We start from the raw sequence: 20,354 nt of genomic DNA on the forward strand, positions 1-20,354 counted from the left end.
GCATGGCAACTGATAACACAATTGGCAAAGGAAAAATTGGTTACCTCTTGTCTCCTGAACACAAGGAAGAATTCCATCCTTCACTCAATTGTATTTAAAATAGCCTGCTTGATAAATGTAAGGGGGAGTAAAACTGTTCTCTCTGCCCCTTATTCTTATGGCTATATTATTATTATTATGGCTATATGTTGGTTCTCATTTATTTCTAGTAGTATCATTTTCACATAACCTGTATCAAATTGTCTCTTCCCATGGAGATATTCTAGTTTTCTTTTTAATCCAATCTTCTATGAATATCCTACTGGCATAACTTAGGGATTCTTGTTGGCATTGCTTCTAGTTTTTCTGGTTTTTACATTTACACTTGATAACAATATTCTATTTACAGTGGCATATTCTATTCCAGTGGCATGTTTTATGGCAATAAAAAATGATATTTAAACTTACATTTAATATGCTTACACCTCTAATAAAGTGTTTCTAGTTACACTGCAGTTGTTAAGCATTGACACCTCCATATCTTTCTAGGTTTAGATTTTTTTTTTTTCCATTATTTATAAATCATCAGAAAAACAATTACATAAAATCCCTTGTCTTGAAACATGCCACATAAATTACCAGCCACAGAATAAGTCATCAGGAAAGATGCAATTATTTATACACTGTAAGTTTTATTCATAGGAAAAAAACAATGACATGGCATGGACCCTTCCAGAACAATGTGTTTTTTTTAAAACCTAATTTAGTAAGGAAACAGCTTTGCATATGGTCAATGAAAATTTGATATAGCATGGAACTTACCAGCAGATGTTTGACAATGAATATTTCATGCTACTTAATAATTCTACTTACTAGTCACAGTTGATAGTGCAGTGCATCCTAGATCTCAAGGTGCCTTAGAGAGATATGCACGATCTATTATTTCATTTTGGAAATTTCCTTCTGGAGGTCAGGCAACAGTCTGAAAATCATGCTCAGCAGCCAGGCTGGGAACAACTGTTTCACTTAGATTCTGCAGATACCAGCCCCAAATGTGGGGACTTTCTTTGGCCAAATCTTACCAAGGCAAGAAAGAAAAATAAGTTAACTGGAGAGCTTCTCAGACTATGTAAGCTCTCCTGGCCTCCCCTTGTGGGCTCATGCTGCCAGTGTACTTACCCATAAAAAGTTGTTCCTGGTCGGGGGTGAGTACGTCATCTTGTCTACCAATTAGCCAGAGCACAGGAGTTATTCCATATCTGGGCTTTCAGGTTGTCTGTGAGAGAACAAATGAATTCTGATACAATGTAAATTAACCTAAAAACAACCTAATTAACCTAACCTGTGAACTTGCAGAATGCGTGTATACTAGGTTGGCAGCTCATAAAACAGTAATGTGGGATTTCGATACAGTACAAGGAGACATGAAGCTGCTTTCCTGTACTGTCAAACCATGGTCTAACAATGGTCTTGACTGCTCTTTAGCTTTAATGTCATGCTTGGAGATCTTTTAGGTTGGGCATTCCTAACTGTTGTTTGTAACACTTCATAGCCTAAGACGTTTATATTTAAATTGCTGTATACATGTTGATAATTTATTTGAATGCATAGCAGTGGACACTGTTTTTTGACATATATAATTTATTTTTTTTTTCCTTAAGGCCTAAGAGATCTTTTCCCTTAAGGCTCTAAGTCAAGACTTTGGTCAGCCTGAGGACTCTTGGCTGAGCTCAGAGTATGACTTTGCTTTCACACACATCATTATAGAGCACAATATGCACTAATGTGTGAGAAAATGAGAAGGGCAACTCAACCTAACTGTAGGGATAAAGAACTTTCTAAATCTTAGTTACTGTTAACTAACATGAGTCACAGTGGGCATTTAATATTCTCCCCTATGTTTGCCTTATTATCTTTTGCTTCCTGTTGGACAATATTTCTTTACACTACTTGATTTTTAGTATTTCCAGTATTCACACTATTCTACTATTCTACATCATTTTATTTTATTTTATTTTATTTTATTTTATTTTATTTTATTTTATTTTATTTTATTTTATTTTATTTTATTTTATTTTATTTTATTTTATTTTATTTTATTTTATTTTATTTTATTTTATTTTATTTTTTAAATACTAACAGTTATGTAAGGGAGGGAGATCCTTTTTCTGCTTTTCATTCTGTCTACTGCAGTTATGCCAAAAAAACTCTTTGACATCTTCCTATCTTGTATTTTCACTGAGGATAGTTTCTGAAATGATCGGATAATGACTTTTGATAAATATTAACACCTGTTCACAGAATGGAAATTAAACACTTCAAAGTTCAAATGTGTTTCAAAATTCAGATGATCTTATTAATGTCCATTAGTACAAAATGGAAAACCAGCTCTTTCTCATATCTTTGTGATTCTTTGTGAATCTTTTCTACTTGAATTTCCACTTGCAAACTAAAAACAGGTTGTTAATTAAGCACAATTTTCTGAGCACCTAGGTCATCAACACAATGATAGTAATTAAAATCTAGCCTCAGTTTCTATACACATAATAATAGAGTGCTTTAGCATTTTCATTCTTCTCAAATTAATTGAATAAATATGCACCTCATAACTTCCTTGATACATCCCCCTTCGTTCCAAGCAAGTTCTAATACGCTGAAATTATAGTATCTCCTATTAAAACCTGAATGAATCACAAATGGATCAGATCATCACACAGTAGTTTTAAGTCAATTTCTTTAGTATAAACAACATATAAGATTTAATTTTAAAATTTTTATTTCTTTAGGAATTAATTAAGTAGCCATGATGGTTGCAAATAAAATATTCCATATACAGAATCATAGAATCATTTAGGTTGGAAAAGACCCTTAAGATCATCAAGTCCAACCGTCATCCTAACTCTACCAAGTCCACCATTAAACCATGTCCCTACGTGCCTCATCCACACATCTCTTAAGTATCTCCAGGGATGGTGACTTCACCACTTTGCTGGGCAGCTTGTTCCAATGCCTTACCACACTTTCCATGAAGAGAATCTTCCTAATACCCAATCTATACTTCTCCTGGTGCAAACTGAGACCATTTCATCATGTTCTATCACTTGTCACCTGAGAAAAGGAGTGAACACCCATCTCAATGCAGCTGAGTCTGTAAGTAATTTGCAAAAAGAGAATAAAAGCGTTCCTGTTCAATTTGAGTGAGGTTATTTTTCAGATTTAAAGGTGAAAAATCTACAACTGACTTACTAGGTGACCTCACCATTTTAAGCAAACATATATAGCAAGATCCTTCACATCTGTGAGTAGAGAAGAGAAAGAGAGAAGCTGTCAAGCAGCTCAATGACAGACCAGATCAGAGGCCATTACAGCACTGCTACTGCCTTCTCCTTCAATGAAAGAGGAAAGGAGAAGGTGTTGCAAGCACAGCTTTACAAACATTGAACATTATTTTGGCCCAAGAATCTAAAGAGGTCAATATCCAATAAACTTGTCATAGACTTGAAGCTTTTTAGAGTTTCACTTCATAGGTCAGCACAGCTGTTCACTCAGGAACGCAGCCCAGGTCATTTGTAAAAATCTGGATTTCATAATGGTCTTGTAGTCAACAGTGCCAGGATGAAAGCAACTTACATCTTGGCCCAATCATTTGTAGGGAGGTCACTGCTGTGGAAGGACAATATTGCTCGTAACTAGAATGAAGAGACAGAAAATAGGGTTGGGAGAAAAGGTTCTGGTTTAGGATGTACAAATAGTTAAAAACTTAAGGATCTTAATTTCCCCAGATAATTGTCCTAAACAATGATGTCTGGCTTCAGAATGAATTCATTAGAGTTGAATGACGGAAGCCCATTTCACATCTCTTCCTCACTTGCACAAAAATGTAACTGTTCATATACATAAAAATACATAGGCCATGGACACAGGACAAAATGATCTGCAACAGGTGAGCTTCTATATATTAAATAAAGGAGAAGAAGCAGCTGCAGTTACAGTGTGCAGCATTTAAATATGGTTTAGTGCTTCCTATCTGCTGGCAAATTCCCCCTGTTAGTTACCTACCCTTGCAAGCAGAACCTGCTTTTCTTTCATGCTTTCATTTGTTCAGTCAGCTCATCTGTACACAGCTGCTGCAGGGGAACACACGTCAGGTTTATGCCTTGAGTGTCATGCCTATACCACAAACACAAAGGCACATGGCTGCACAGAAGGTTATAGCAGGCATCACTGGGAAGCAGCTGCATGCATGTTCTTTGGTACATAGTTATAAGATATGTAGACTAAAGTTATGGAGACAGACTTGAAGGCAGACATCTCCAACATTGATAAAATGTAAGTATAAAAGACACATAATTGGATGGATATTGATGATGTTGTTTCAGTAATGACATCATCCATAGACTCCTAGTGTCTTTGCTTTGCTTCTCTATAGTGATCACAACATAAATTGCTTGTCTTGTTTGACTTCCTTGTTCACCAAAGTTGAGCAGATTGTCGCCGTTTTCAACGCTTCTACCAGACAAAAAGCTTGGGACCATTTCTCGAAAGCCCAGCGAAAGAACATAGACATTTGGCGAAAGCATTCTGAGGTTGGTGATTTTATTATTACTTTCTATCCATCATCTCACAGCTGGATTGACACAGAATGAGTGTGATTTTAGCTGGACATAGAGTATTCGACAATATTTATGGCTACCATTTTAGCTGTTAATCAACTGGCCGTTATACAAGCTCATCTAGAGTATGAATTGCTCCCATTGCTCTCATTATGATAACAGTCATTAAATAACACTAAGATAGAGAGCAATGTGTTTTTATTTTTCATGCAAGATTTGGGAAATCGTTGGAGGAATATGTTTACTAACTAAAATAATGAACTGAAGTAGTGAAATTAATAAAACTATCTTCAACCAAGGATAGAATTAAGAATTATTTAAGAAAAACATCTTGTCCTAAAAGAAGGATTCTATGGCACAATTTTTTTTCTGGTTGTACCATCATATGGTCATTGTAAGATATTTTGCCTGAAAATAAAATAAGAAAATTTCTTTCCTAAAAAATGACTTAAGCATACTCAGTCCAGAATTATGGCATACTTCTTCCCATTTGTTTTATGTTTGTCTTTAAAAAAAAAAAGAAAAATAAATAAATCATTTGCATTGATTCTAAGTATATTGCTTGCGAAGAAAAGAGTATAAATGTAATCATAATACCACAAGGATTAGCATACATGTGTGACTGTCATAAGCATGAACAGAGGAAACAGGATTCTAACTCTCTTTGCTGCAAGTGGCAGCAAAGGAAGTGATAGACCTCATCTTGTGTTTTGGTCATCCAGCTTTGGTTTTTAATTCAGTATATACGCTATGAGCCTGTATGTTAAAAAGTAAGTACCACTGTCTTTGTTTTCTCTCTCTCCTCTTCCTTTTTTTAATTTATTTTTTATTTTTTATTTTTTTTTAATATGAGCAACTTACATACACTTGGCTTACCTTCATGTAGTACAGTATGTTGATTGTTAGTATGAAGGTCCTTTAAATGATTTTTCTCTGTCTCAAAATAAAAACTTTAGAAGGTAAGGTGCACTTATTTAATTATTTTCTAGTACACTTGTAAAATAAGTGTTGTACACTTAGTTTGAGAAACACTAAAGCACTGTGATATAAATCATTTGGATAACATTTTAAGTGCCCATTAACTAATGCTAAATTACAGTTGAATACCAATGGCACTAAATGTAACATCCACATGAATACCAAATGAATTCTTTATTATCAGTGCTATTATGGTGAATACCAAATGACTTCAAAATAATGGGACACTTAAAATAAAATGTTAGCATAATTTATTTCTACAAACTGTATTTTGCATTTTGTTCACAAATATTTCATAAAAGTAGTGGATAAAGCCTGGGTTTAATTCAAAATTGGGAAGTTGGGGTTTGATATTTGTCTTATCACTCAGTAAGGTATAAAAGTATGATTTGTTGGTAGTTTATTTCAATTACTTTAAGACGATCCTGTCTTAAACCAACTTTCCGTAAAGGGATGTGGTGTATCATTGATTTGCTGGCTTCTAAATCTTTAATAAAATGAAATGTTTAAGGGTTGAACTTTCCAGAAATGTTAATTCACTACTTGCTTTTTCAAGTATTATTGCCTTTTGTTTTTCTAAAAGGAGGATATTAAAAGCGATTCAAAAACATGTGAAGCCTCTCACTGAAACAACAGATATTAGAAATGCCTGTTTTTCAGATGTAAAATATCACAGAAATGTACCAAATGGCATCTTTGATTTAAATCATACTGTCTAACCATGACATTATCTGCTGATTTCTTTAATTATCTGATCACCTACCCTTGTGTTCTGACTTTAGGAAAGCTTTCCTAGAAACCCAAGCCCAGAGCAAACACTCATACACATTGACGTTCTCCATGGAAGATTATTGGCTTTGCTGATAGCATAGAAATTGATGCACCAAGGACATTTATCCCCTAAAGAGGGAATAAATGTAAGCTTATGTCTGCTCATGTATGCAGTCAATATTCCCAGTAAAAAGTGCAGGTGGCATTTTCCAATAAGGAAATAAGCTTGTTAATTTCTTCCAGAGATGCCACTTATTGCATGAGACACTAGTTGAGAATTTACCATTTTAATCACTTCCTTTTTTTTTTTTTTTTTTTTTTTTTAATTTGAAATTATTGTATAAAAGCCCACTAATTAGCTTCCTTGCCTTTGCTGTGATTAATGGACATGTATACATCTATCAGAGTATTTGAGATCTCCTGATGAACCAAGGGTACAGCTAAAGGGAAACGCCTTTCCTTTTTTCATCCAGTCCCTCTTTGATAGCTTATTGTTAATTGCATGGAGCTGTGGTTGGGCTCTTCAATAACGTTCATCCTTCCATGCACCTCTTTCTTGTTTCAAAGATTTCAAACCACCTCTTTGGGAATTAGACTCTTTGTCGTCAGAAAAATTAGCTGTCTGCAGGCTGAAAAGGCCTACACTAATCACGGTGCAGCATCCCTGTGTTACACCTGACAGGATTATTAGGACAAAATAGAGTTCTCTCAATCTTCTCAGCACTGCCTTTAGAAAGCCAGCCGCTACACCAGCGCCAGCCTTTCTGCCGAGAACAAAGACTGTCTAGGTTCCCACAAAGCCCCCATGCCTCATCATTTCCCCAACGAAACGTGCACAGGTTTCCTACACCCTGCCCTTGCAGTGGTCACCCAGAGACCAGTCAGTAGTTTCCCACCAAGACACAGAAATTTTCAGGGCAGAATAAGGCACTTTTAGGGTGCAGTTAATCTAACTTCATTTTGATAGTTACCTTATGGATATGAATTGCTTAAAGGTGCTAGGGTTTTTTATTTTTTCTATGAAAGGTGTCTGTAGGAACTAATTTTATTGGAGAAACCTACATTATACCAGAGGAATCCTACCCCAAGCAACAGTGAGAAACAATAATTCTTTATACCTTAAACAGGCTAGCAAGTTATCAGTCTGCTTTATATACAGTTTTAAGCATTATCATTGCTGCTAAAACCTTCTATGTTTAGTAGAACTAAAGATCACTTGAAATGGAGACCCACTTTTTCTCTTGTTTCCTCTTTTACCATTGATAAATTCAGTTCTTCCACATGAAGAATTCCCTGTACTACTTTTATTATAAATATTCATAGCCAAATAAATATAATTACAATGGTAAATTATGTATAATTAAAAATAAGAGCAGCTTTAAAAACAGATACTATTGATAAAGCAGTGACTTTATGTAAGTTAATACTGACAAAAGGTTGTTTTGGATTTTAGGAGCTCCGAAACGCTCACAGTGAACAGCTCATGGGAATCCGCCGGGAAGAAGAGATGGAAATGTCAGATGATGACAGTGGTGACAATCCTAGTAAAAAGCTGCGAGTAGATGATTCAGGTAAAGCCAAATCCTCTCTAATGTCCCCAAGTATATATAGCTGTTGTTTTTTTTAAAAAGCAAACAAAAATTCACATATGAGAAGTGACATATTAATAGCTGATTATATGAAACTATCTTATTTTAAATCCTCATAAACTAGTTATCTGAATGATATGAGCTGTGTCTAGGAGGTTTCTGTCACCTGCTATGATGAAAACTCTCCAATTCTGCCCATGGCTGGAAGCGTTATGTTTCTTTAACATACTATCTGCAGTCTTGCATAATACTATTTCATTCCACAGTAGTAACAACATCTTACTATGAGAGCAATCGCAATTCTGTTTCAGTCAGTATTTTCCAAGACTTACCTTGCTTAACAGCAAATCCACAGTAATGTTTAACAAATACACTATACCATTTTAACTGTGTGTTTTGTGGAATGAACTTTTAAGGGTACATTTTTCACAATATGGGACTGCATGCTGCATTAATTTGATACACATTAGATGGCTGTCATGAAAAAGAGAACAAGGGTGATTGTAACATTTGGAAAGGAAAACAACTTTTTTCAGCATCCTCCAAGTACATCCAAGATCCAGAGTGGACATTCAAGGGCATGGCTTGAAAGCTACTAATTTACTGGTAAAACAATCTGGATAGAACCTTTGATTTCTTGACATTAGCTAACAAAGTTGTGAGAAGTTAACAAGAGTTTGCCTGTTCAGAAACTCATCTTTGGAAAGAAAATTCACAGAAGCTGAAGCCAAAGCATGACTGCAAACAGCCAGAGACCAGTGAGCTTTACGGAAGGTAAAGAAGGAAAAAGTAGTACAGAAAGAAACAGTCTGATGATTAGGATAATTTTGGTCTAGGCACCATGTAGGCACCATAATAATATCCATTCAATGGATTCCAGTGCTCATAGAGAAGTGTTCTTTGACTCCTCTTGTGACAAAATGCTGTATGAGGTCAAATTAATCCAGAAGTAAAGACCAAAGGAAGAAGTGTCATTCTGGCAAGGAAACTTGAATGAGAAATACTATGGCATTTCTCATTAGGGGAGGATTAATGTTTTTCCTGAAAGAAAAATGCATCAATATGTAAAGGGTGGCCTTAATTTTTACATGTCTAATTGCATGAGTTGGAATTTTCTAGAGACTATTAGCAGAATGCTTGGGGCTGAGACATTGGGTCTCTGCAGGCAAAGTACTGCTAGCAATCAGAGATTTTTATGAGTGTCTAATCATTTTACCTTGACTGTGTCCAGTCTTATTGAGCAAAGTCAGCAGAATTAACAATGGGAAGGTAGAGCCAGAAATACCCACAGCCTGCACTCCAAAAAAGGAGTAATGATGTTTTAAACTGCCATATTCATTGGTCCAGCTGGATTTAACATATGCATGTGTAGGGCTGAGCTGTGCAGGTCATTCTTTTTGCCTCTGATTAGTAACATCACAAATAGGAAAGCATATTTGGTTTTCTTCCATAAAAAGGGACATTTCTATCAAATGATTTGATATCTGAGATTTCTACCGCATTCCAAAGTACTTCAGTTTATTTGTATTGTTACAACGTGGGCACTTGACTCCCCTCAATGATGAGAGTAGCAAGCCCTGTACTTTGTTGCATACTAAATCAAAATTTAGCAATATGAATCCACTTGAGTACTTGTCCATCATTGTCCATTGTACCATTCATCATCCTCTTGATCTTAGTGGAGATGATCCAGCCTGCTGCACAGAGTCATCCAGTTCTAAAATTATTTTGTATAGGTTTCTTCTTCTAACATTACACTGTCAAGTAAAGCAAGTGAATTTTATTCATCTGTCATTGACAATAGGGGGAACTTGTTATACCATAAAAAGTATTGTGTATAAAATATGGACAAATAAAAATAAAGTAAGAGAAAAACATATTTTTCATTTTTATGTACAGTATTTTTTTAAATTGTTATTGTTGTTAGCCACCTTCTCTTTTTCTCTTTTCCTTTTTCTTTTTTTTTTCTTTCTTTTTGAGTATGTCATTCCAGAACCACCTCTTTATCTCACTGGAGTGGCTATTTGTATTCAAGTAGTTATTTGTATTCATGGTCACCTTTGTTTTACAAAGAATATCTTTTAAAGAGTCTTTCATCACAAAGAAACAATTCTGCACAGTAAGAAAACATTGGCACTTTCCTTATTTTTAACCCCTTCTCTTAAAATATTTGCCTCAATGCTTAACCATGAGGAGGACAAGGTTTGAATAACACAAGTAAGACGTTTCACTTCAATTCAAAGACTCTTCAATTCAAAGACAGCATGCACACGTAAAGGCTTAAAAGTCCGATTCCAAAAATGTCAGAAGCAACCAGACATGATGAATTGATTTGTATAGTTCCAGAGTTTCGGATTGCCTCTCCTACCATCCTAAGGACTTTCTTGAGGAGTTTGTTTTTCAGCCTGGCAAATGAATTTCACCATCTACTCAAAGGTGGGAACAACACTGATGGAAGGTTACCATCCCCAAACTTACAGCAGGTAACAGATTTCCCCAGTCCCTAACAAGTGTGTGAGGTCTTTTTTTATTAATTCACCTATTTAAATCATCCCTGGTGCAAGAAGGCATAATTTCTAATTAATACAACAAATTTTATTGGTTTCTAAGTCTTGATTCCATCTCACTAAAGTGTGCAGTTTCAGCAGTCTTCCAGTGTAATTTCTTCTGTTACTCAAGCCTTTTTCATTCAGAAACAACACCACATCTGCAAGCATTTAGATAGCGTGGTGTTGAGTGTGTCACATCTCCTCACAGCTAGACTGAATTAGAATGAAAACTCTTTTCTACAATATCTGAAAACTATCATCGTGAAAAGGAGAGGGTGGATTCCAGCCCCAACATTTGAAAACACAGAGCAGCACATCTAAGTCCTGAGACTGTGTGAGGACCTCAGTGCCTGACTATTAATCCAGGCTTGCTGGACTTCAGTTTTCAGAGCAATGTTACAGTGAGCCAAGCCCTTGTACACAATAAATTCTGTGGATTTGGAGTAGATGATGAAAAATCAGTTAGCAAGAATGGTTTGCATTCTTCCTTCAAGCCATGAAAGATATTAAGTCATGCAGGAGAACAATTTGTGTTCTGTATTAGAAATCTGCTAATGGCTGTTTGTTTGGGAAAATTCATTCTTGTTTCTTGAGGCAATACAGAACTGCTCAAGAGGGACTCATTGCAAAGTGCATTGCTCTATTCTAGACTCAAATCCTCTTCTTTCACCTGCCAATTGCTCTTCTGCTTGTTGATTAATCTGATTTACTGATATCATTGACTCAGTGGAAGAGCTGGGATGAGTATTGAGACCTTTGGTCTCCTGGACCTGTCTTCCATTTTGTAGCTCATGTTGTAGGGCTGGGTACTGTCTCCTGTACAAAGAACTTCTGATCCTCCGGTTGTTTTACGAGTTATTCTCCTATGTGTAACTTAGTACTCCCCCTTTTTTAGAATGTGCAAGCAATGTTCAATGAAAGGGGAGGCATCACTGCCTGCTTGTTTTGTTGGAGAGCATCTCAAACTGCTGCCAGGACCTCCTAAACAGCACCCTAGGGGAAAAATTAAGTTAGCTGAACCAGCATATATGCCTAATTTATAGGAATTCTTCCTGGTTTCGCAGATTGTTTGCTTTATGGGGAAAGCTGGCAAAAGGCTGACCTGAGACTGAGTGAATCTGGCCTGTGGGCAGAGCTATTCCTCCAGAATTATGTTTTCTTCAAAATTCAGTCTTTAAACAGTGATTTTTCTGTGTTGTGGATTTTGGAGTTTGAAAGGGACAAGAGGATTGTTAAAGTAAAGCTGGGAGATTGCTAAGAAAAAAATAATAATGATGATTGGCAACTCAGTTAATACATTTGAAAGTCAGGGTGCAGTTACTGAAGCGTTAGCACAGGGGAAAAAATGAGATTCTGTGCTGGAGTCTAGAGGATATAGGAAAATCTTCAGAATGATCAGGATTTATGGATGCTTCATCTCCCACCTGCTGGCACTGGGAGTAAGGATCCACATGTAAAAGCCTCCAAAGTAATTTTAAGAATTAGTGAAGTGAAGCTGTGTGTTGTAGAAAAGAGCTGAAGTTTGGTTTATGCCTAGAAGGCACCTGTAATTTTACTTTTAAGGGGAGGTGGGTTAATCTCTCGCTTTTGCAGTTCTCCGCGACATGCCATTAATTCCAGCTCTAACTTCAGTGAGAGACAGCGGTTGGCACTGCGGGAAAGAGAAAATGCACAGTGCTTGCAGAGGGACACAGGAAGGATAGGGCTGGGATCGCAGAGCCCTGGGCCAAATCTACGTACCTCACCACAGGACAAATCAACGAACCTGGGGTATTTCAGTATCAAAGTGAGGCAACGATACTTCTGTTCATCCATCCACGGCCTGTCCTGTCCATGTGGATGATAAACACCTTGGAACAGGGTAGTCTCAGCTAAATATATTTGGAACAGCCCACTCTTTGGGCCCTGGAGTATTTCACCACCATCATTTTACCTGTGATGACATGTCTTAATAACATCCTGGGGACTGTATGCAACTAATAAATTGCACGTTAAGCAGTACATGCCCAGTCTGAACACACAAGACCTCCTTGGCAGGATACCATAACATACCCAAATTTAAATACTGCAGCTCGTGTCTTGAACAGCAGCCTGTATCTTTAAGCACTCTTCTGAATCGATGTGTCCTCTTTGCAGCATCAGCAGAGTTAGTTGCCATAGGAGACAGTCCGAACAGTGGGCAGTCCATCTGACAGAAGAGCATAAGTCCTTGTGAAAGTCAGGATTTGACAATCACACCCCTGTGCACACAGCATAAAACAGGCTTTGTGGTATTGTCCATAAGTCTATCCTGAAACTTGCAAGCCTGGCAAGTCTTCAAGGAAAGCCTGAAACAACACCAAAGTGATCTGCGTGATGCTTATTCATCTTTTCTCTGCAACTCAATCTTCTTTTGCCTTCTTTAAAGCTCGTGTGAATGCAGAGATGCACACATGTAATGGAAACTGTGCTTTATAGCTGGATTAAACTAGTAGGAAATCTTTCTATAGCTTGTTACAACTTTGAATGGAAATCACTCAGCCCCAGCTGTGTGGAGCTGAGCTTTGCTCTTCTTTTTCCTCTGGCTGGCCTGGTGTCAAGGCACGTATCATGTCAGGTCTTCCTTTTCCTACAGATTCCTTGGACCAGGTATTTCTCACTTCCTTTCTTGTATACCCAGTCTTATTTTTCTGTTATTACTTCTCCATTTCATAGCTTTTTAACATTGGACTTTGTAAATGTAATACCGATATTTAACAAGCCCATAATTTGCCCATCTTCCTCTTAAACACTTGTTGGTAAAGATAATGTAAAATAGCAAGATGTATTTACTTCAAGAATTAATGGGCTGGCATTGGTTTATTCCTCAGATAAATCAATACTCTTTCAAAGCCATTAGCAGCTGGTGCCTTAATCAGCCCTGTGGCAATAAACATATAAACACGTATGCGGAGGAAAATAAAACTTGTTAGCAAAATCTGCTAATCAGGTTTTATAAACTGTCTCAAAAAGAAAGTATTTTAAATCTGAAGAACTGAATTGTCACTGTACTGACACAGTCCCCTCTCTAGCTGGAGAAGACAGCTGAATAACCCTTTTTGAGCTCTGTGAGTGGCGTAACTTGCCTTCAAATGGAGATGCTCTGGACACAGCAGAGACAATCAGCTTTGCTCCCAGGGACCATCAGAGATGATCACTAGAAAGCAGCACAAGATGATTACTCCCTCTACGCAGGGAAAAGTCTGCTGTAGTGTCTTTCACAGCATGCCAGTTCAGAGCTGTTATCATCAGGCAGACTCCAATTTTCTGCCTTAAAATGCATTCCGTTTTTCCCACCACTTTTACAAATATAGGCTGAAATCCAGGAAGCATGTAGGCAAGGGCCTAATTTTATGCCCCCAGTTTTAAGTCCATTTGGCTTTAATAATGCTACTTGTGTAGCTGAATTTAGCAGAAATGCCTTGATGAATCAGGGCTGGAGATAGGCGCTGTCTGTCTGCCCTGGGGAAAAAAAGGCAGCCTCATCCTGTCCCAAGTACTGGGTCTTTTCTCTGGGCCAGCACACTGGCTTTGGGATGAAGGTCTATACAGGTCCTGTGGACATAGCAGTGAAGGGGTTAAAAACCTAACTTTCAATTTTTAGAGGAAATAGACGCTTCAAAGACACTCCCCTGATATGGGTTTTAGGAGGATGTCCCGTTAACTACAAAACAAGTCTGTTGTGCTTTGATGCTTTGCAACTGCCAGAAATACTATTATCTAGATTACATTTTATTATGTTTTCTGGGTATTTCATACTGATAAGGTTTTATGCAGGATCATTACATATGAGAATAGATTTAATCCTGTTTTTAGTAAGCTTTAAGGACACTGAGGGATTATTTATGTAATAAGATGCAAAGTTGCTATGGAAAATGCTATAGCAACCTAACATCTTCACAAAACCAAGCAGCCACTTGTGACAGCAATCTAAATTTACATTTATTTTAGTGTCATTTTATTGACATTCTTAGTATCTCATTTTGACAGCATGTTAAAATATGTTTTGCATTCATGCTAGAACAAAATTAACAGCATGTTGTTGGAATGAAGATGATGCTTATAATTTTTGAGATAATTTTAGCATATTTCATTTTGTGTAAAAAGCATTAAAACAGTAGTGAAAAGAAGTTTAGGTACATCCCCTCTGTTTTTAATACAGCAAACAATGTGCATTGAAAGTAACATTTTATGAGTCAGTGAAAGCTAAACCATTTTTATTTATTTGCTTGATATCTGAATGAAAATATTTGTAAGGAAAAAATGATTTTGTTATCAGAATTTATTTCAAATCCTATATCTTTTATTATAACTTTCCCTGTTCAGGATACAGGCTATAATTTTTCATTAGGTTTCATAAAGCTGAGCATCATTTCTGAATGCATAGACTTGCAGTTTGGTAGGGAATTGCCCTGCTTAAATGGGACTTTTCAAAAACACAGAGTAACAATATATGTTGCCCCGTAGGAGGTTAAATAAAAAGGGAAGGAAAAAAACAAACACAAAGCACCAAAACAGCCTGAACTCTGTCCTGTGCTCATTGCAGTTAATAATGAAACTCACATTGACTTCAATGGGAGCAGAAGCGAGCTCTATGTATTGATTTTCTCCATCCCCCTCCATTAAGAATCTTGAAGTGCGGCTGTAACATTGTTGAAGTGGGATGTTGGCAGCAAAATCAATAAAAGACAATATTAGAACATATGCTGTTTTCAGCTTCCTCACAATTTGATATAGCTGGTATTAGCATCCTTCTCCAAATTACACTTCATGCTTTCTATAAAGTGACCTTCCTTATAGTGCCCTCTCCAATATACAGCATTTGTGCTCTTCCTCCTGCATTTAGCCTTCAACAGAACGAGCCCTTTTTATAATAGTGAAGGTGGTTGATTCTGAACAGAGCACAAATAAATTTCTTCAAGAGTGGCTTCATGGTGCTCACAGCCTAAGACCTATTTCTGACCTCTTATGGAAGATCATTTCTATTATTATTTGAACTAAGCTTTTGGTTAGGATTTTCTTAATTATGCTGCCTTTCGTGTCCTGTTGTTTTAAGGAACCCTTTTTGCTCCAACATATTATAGAAGCTTACAGATACTGCTTGAAGTGAAGATGTTGGTACCTTCTTATCCACTTACCTTCTTAATCCATGAAACATCAGCCATTGCTAAGGTAGCAAAGGAGATAATCGTCAGAAATCAGTCTTTTACAGCATTAATATAAACTTCTAAGCTCAGAATTACAGGTTTGGGGAGCATCCTTATGTCATGAGACATGAAAGGCTGGCTGAAGTTTCCAAAGCATTAAAAGCTTCCTTTTCAAAGTGTGCAGTTCCTCAGTCCCTATGGACCCAGCAGACTGGCAGCTTGTGATGTGGTCGCATGCCAGGAGTTCAGAACCCAGCCAGAAGGGCTCATGCTTCAAGCTAGATGGCCACAGAAATTCCCCAAACTACTACAGGTTAGTGTTGATGTTTTACTTTGATGAATGAATAAATCTTAGATTCAGAGGAGTTTCATTATGTCCTTCTCTTTCATTTTAACTTAAAGACTATCTCAAGAAAATAAGCTTCTTACTAATGTCACATATCCACAGTGTAATATTTTTGTGAGCAATATGTTAAAGATTCAATTATGCTTAGGGGTGAGTGATTTTCTTTTAGTCTTATTTGGTTTTACATTCATGGCAAAGGAAAGAGAAATCAAATAAAAGCCATCTTGTACATAAAATGACTGAGTCAAGAACTAGATAACATACCATTTTATTCCACTTCTCTACTAATTCAAACATGTGATTCCTTGAACACCAGCATATAGAACTCCAAAGGAGGAAAAATTGTTTCTTCTTTGTTACAAAGAAAGTGTTTTGTTTTGTTTTGTTTTGTTTTTTTGCCCTGCCCTGCCCTGCCATTCTGTCCCTGCCTTGCCCTGCTCTGCCTTGTTTGTTTGTTGTTGTGTCTTTTTTTTTTTTTTTTTAAATTAGGAGTTCTAATTGCTATATTTTTTTTACCTTTCCATAGGCAAAAGGTTGCTGTCTTTTTGCTTATTTATTCAACCCTCCATGTATTCAATTCATAGTAAGTTGTAACTCAGGCACAGGAAAAGTGCCAAGCATGCAGTTATAGCACTTCTGTACCCAGTTATTGTTCAACTGTTTCTACAATTACCAAGTGTCCACCTCACATGTCAGCTAGGGATCTATCTGGAAAGACTTATGTGGATACTAGTCCAGAACACTGTTTTCTACATTGCTTCTTTTTCATGTGTCAGCTATAGACAGTCTTCCCTCTTAAATATGTCTGAGACAAGTGTGTACTTTTAACAGTCGAGGAAGAACACGAGAGAAAGTAATACCTCTCCCCATATTGCTCTATTATCAGATATTCATCTGTCTCATCATGTTTTGTCGATAGGTTTTGAGATGCCTGTGCTATTAGACCTTAATCTCAGAAGCCATTGCCTGTTGCTCAGAGAGTTTGCACCCACCTTCTGCTCAACACCCACAGATGCAAAGTCCTAAGTAATGGCTTATCCAGAAAGTCTGGCACAAGGAGTATTTTACTGTTCTTTCTTCAAAGTTACATACTTTTTGCAAGTTTCAATAAATCGTCTGTTTCTGGAAGGACTGGAAGTACAACCAATTTCGCTAGAAACCTGCCATCTGCAAGTTCACAACACTTATTTTTTCTCAGTACCTGAGAAATTACCTACTAAACATGTTAAATTGCAGAGAAGCACAGTGACCTTAGTTTGCAGATAATGTGAATGCTAAAGGTAGGAAGTAGGAGAGAAAAGAGGTTTTGGCTTGCAGATTCAACTCTTCTGTGTACTTTTCTATTACCATAAGGGATTAAATGGCTTAAGAAAACTTACCTTTGAATGTGACAATCAAGAAATTCAAAGCTTCTTGTGATCATTTGCTGATGCCTTCCAAAAAGGTGAAAAACAGTATTCCTATATTTAAGATACATTTTTACCTAAGACAAAAGCAACTGAGAAAGTATTTCAGTACTATGCACAATTTTAAAGAAAAATTAGCTCAGCACTCCAATCCATTACAAGGTCAGAGAGGTAGCTGGATAAATGCTGTCCTGCAATTTAAGGTGCAATAGAATTTTGTACAAAGGTTGTTTATCCTCGTATTTATAGAAAGGACTTTGCATTTACAATCAGAATTTGTCTACTATAAATCAGAACAATTCAAAACAACGCAGGCACCTCGAGCAGTAAGATCAGCCCTTTCTTCCCCTAATGAATGTGACAAATTGAGGGATTCACATGCACACTGTCAGGTTTGTTTCCAAACAGGTTTGTTTCCAGCAATGACAGTCTCTTCATATTTATGCATCCTACAGATTTCTTTTTGAAGCTGTAGTGGTGCTGGGCCTCAGTGCAATTCCTAGTTTAAATGTCAGGAGTAGCAGTGCAGCCATGCATGTTGTAAAGGCCATTGTTCATTGTTTACATCAGAATGAAACAATGACAATTACTTTCACTCCTAAGAAATAACCATCAGTAGTCCACCTATACAGAGATTTACCTATATATAATAATGCTTGAATATCCTAGGTTATTTGTGTATCACATGTACACACATACATAGAATCTATTTATACAATACATATAAGATTAATGTAACATCTAGGAAGCAATGAGCATCCATCAGCATACCTTCTGTGGTGCAGAGTTCAAAAGTCTGCACCTCCAATTGAAAAGCACCATTAACACAAACAGCATTTTTTTATATTATTATTACTAACGTAGGAGAAGGTCATCAATGCCACTTGGCACCTTCCCAGTAACCAGCACTTCTCTTATTTGAGTGACATACCCCCTTCTCTCTTGAGAGTAAAATCTTCTCTGTTCATTTTTAGTGTTACAGGAAAACAGTCATTTCTTGAGAATCATTGATTAGAGGAAAAAGTCGCTTCTTTGCTGGCATCTTTAAAGCACAGTCTCTGTAGAATTGTCTCAATGGTTTAATTTCTCAATTATTATTAAAAAAAAAAAAAAAAAAAAAAAGCAGAACCTCTAAAAGAGATTCAGTGCTTGATTAATTATGTTTAACTGAGGCAGCAGTTTTTCAAGCAGTTATTGGTAAACACATAAAGAATAAGTATCTGAAAAATTCATCTCATCATAGACCAAATAGTCTAAGAAAGAGGAGTGAATTACTGATTTTTGAAAATTTCTGAGAAATGCTACTCTTTTTGATCAAAATTACACCTCTAAATTTTCTTATGATGGTTGGCTTGCTATGCGTCTAGTTCAAGAGGAGAGCCGAGCAGAAAAGTGAAACAGCCAGCCACGGCAGTAGTCTGTGCAGAGGCAAATTCTTCCCTCTCCTGTCTCCTCCTACGCACATGCCAAGTCCATTGAGCTTCATACATATTATGGGCAGTAATAGAAGAAATGTGACCAAAAAAGGAGAGGAAACAAGATCCCTTTGGTTTGAAGAGGTGACCTGGAGAAACTGGTCTCAACAGGACAGGCTAAGTAGTGACTGTCAAAATATCATTTGTAAGTTACGTAGATGCCAGTTCTCCAAAGAGATGCTGTCAAGTAAAACAGACCTAAAATGTGACAGGCTTTGATATTTTTTGTAACAAGGGGGTCTCTTCCAATTCTAAATATGCATTTCAGTAATGTGATGTGACATCTTTGTAGGAAAAGAACAAAGCACTTAATGCTGCAATTTACCTGGGACTGAACTGGGTAAGAGGGAGCTGGAGCATGTACTGCAAAACAAGTGAGAGCAGAGACAAACACCTGGAAATGACAGACAAGTGGGAATTGCAAGTGGACAAAGAGATGGATGTTTGGAGCTGGAGGAGGAAATGAACTGTACAGAACCAGTAAAGGAAAAAAAAAAAAAAAAAAAAAAAAAAGAGGAAGGTATGAAGAGTGGGGAAGAAAGATTGGCTTAGGTAGGATATTAGCCTTCTGTGTTGGAGCCCTTTAGAGACAGTTGGTTCACGCTTCAAGTGTTTATTCTGAAGCCATGAGGTCTAGCCCAGTGATCCTGAGCTGATATACTGAGCCACTGATCATCTGTAATACTGCAATAAGTAATCTGCATCTTATTCCTAGGACTGGATAAAATGGTGAGATCGACTTCTCTTGTGTTTTTAACTAAAAGTTCAAATGAAACATTTGCATGGTGAAATACAGAGAGCCAGTAGTAATCCACGGTCTAGAAAGTCTGGAAGCCACTAATCCAGAAGCTTAAAGCTGAGATTTCCAGTTAATGATCTCTCTAGGGCTTTCAATAAAATGTCAGATATCATGAGACTCATCATAACATCACAGGAGCTGGCAGCACCTCTCTCTGGGGCATTCTTAGTCCACTGCAGAACCAGCATTTGCATGCTACTTTTTGTGTGCTGCTTTGCTAGTTGTGTTATTAGGCCCAGCTGGACTGTAATCTGCCCTCCTCCCCACACCTTCTTTGCTATTTGCAAAGTGATATGCTTCATTACACAAGAAATAATAAGCCTTCATAAATTACTTGGTGAGCCACACGTATTGTAAACCTGGAAGAGAACAGTGCTATTGCTGAAGTCTGCTAAGCACGATGAAGTTTTGTAAACTGAGAAAATCTCTCTTCAGAGAAATGCTTCGGTTTCTCAAATCTTACATCTGTGTGTCTTGGATGGGATGGATAAAATTGCCGTTAAATGGTGGTGGAATTTTTCTTTCTTTCTCCTTCTCTCTCTCTCTTTTTCCTTTTTTTTTTTTTTTTTTTTTTTTTTTTTTGGCAGCATCCTACCATCTACTAATTGTTCACCAGCAAGTTTTATGTGAATAGGGAGTCTGAAAATAATTCTCATGAGTATTCAATTTGAACATCTGGCATCA

General features: G+C 36.9%; 1 protein-coding gene across 1 annotated transcript in view; it reads left to right on the forward strand.

Moving 5' to 3' along the window:
• Window positions 1–20,354, forward strand: part of ENOX1 (ecto-NOX disulfide-thiol exchanger 1) — a gene marked incomplete at its 3' end in the record, with an annotated part of 139,107 nt that overhangs the window by 66,183 nt on the left and 52,570 nt on the right. The window contains exons 6-7 of the mRNA XM_084281244.1: window positions 4,459–4,565; window positions 7,795–7,912. Coding sequence (XP_084137370.1) covers window positions 4,459–4,565; window positions 7,795–7,912 — 225 coding nt within the window. The remainder of the gene's footprint in view (window positions 1–4,458; window positions 4,566–7,794; window positions 7,913–20,354) is intronic.

This window comes from Netta rufina (assembly GCF_964035555.1).
Source record: "Netta rufina genome assembly, chromosome: 1".
In the NCBI taxonomy this organism is placed as follows: domain Eukaryota; kingdom Metazoa; phylum Chordata; class Aves; order Anseriformes; family Anatidae; genus Netta; species Netta rufina.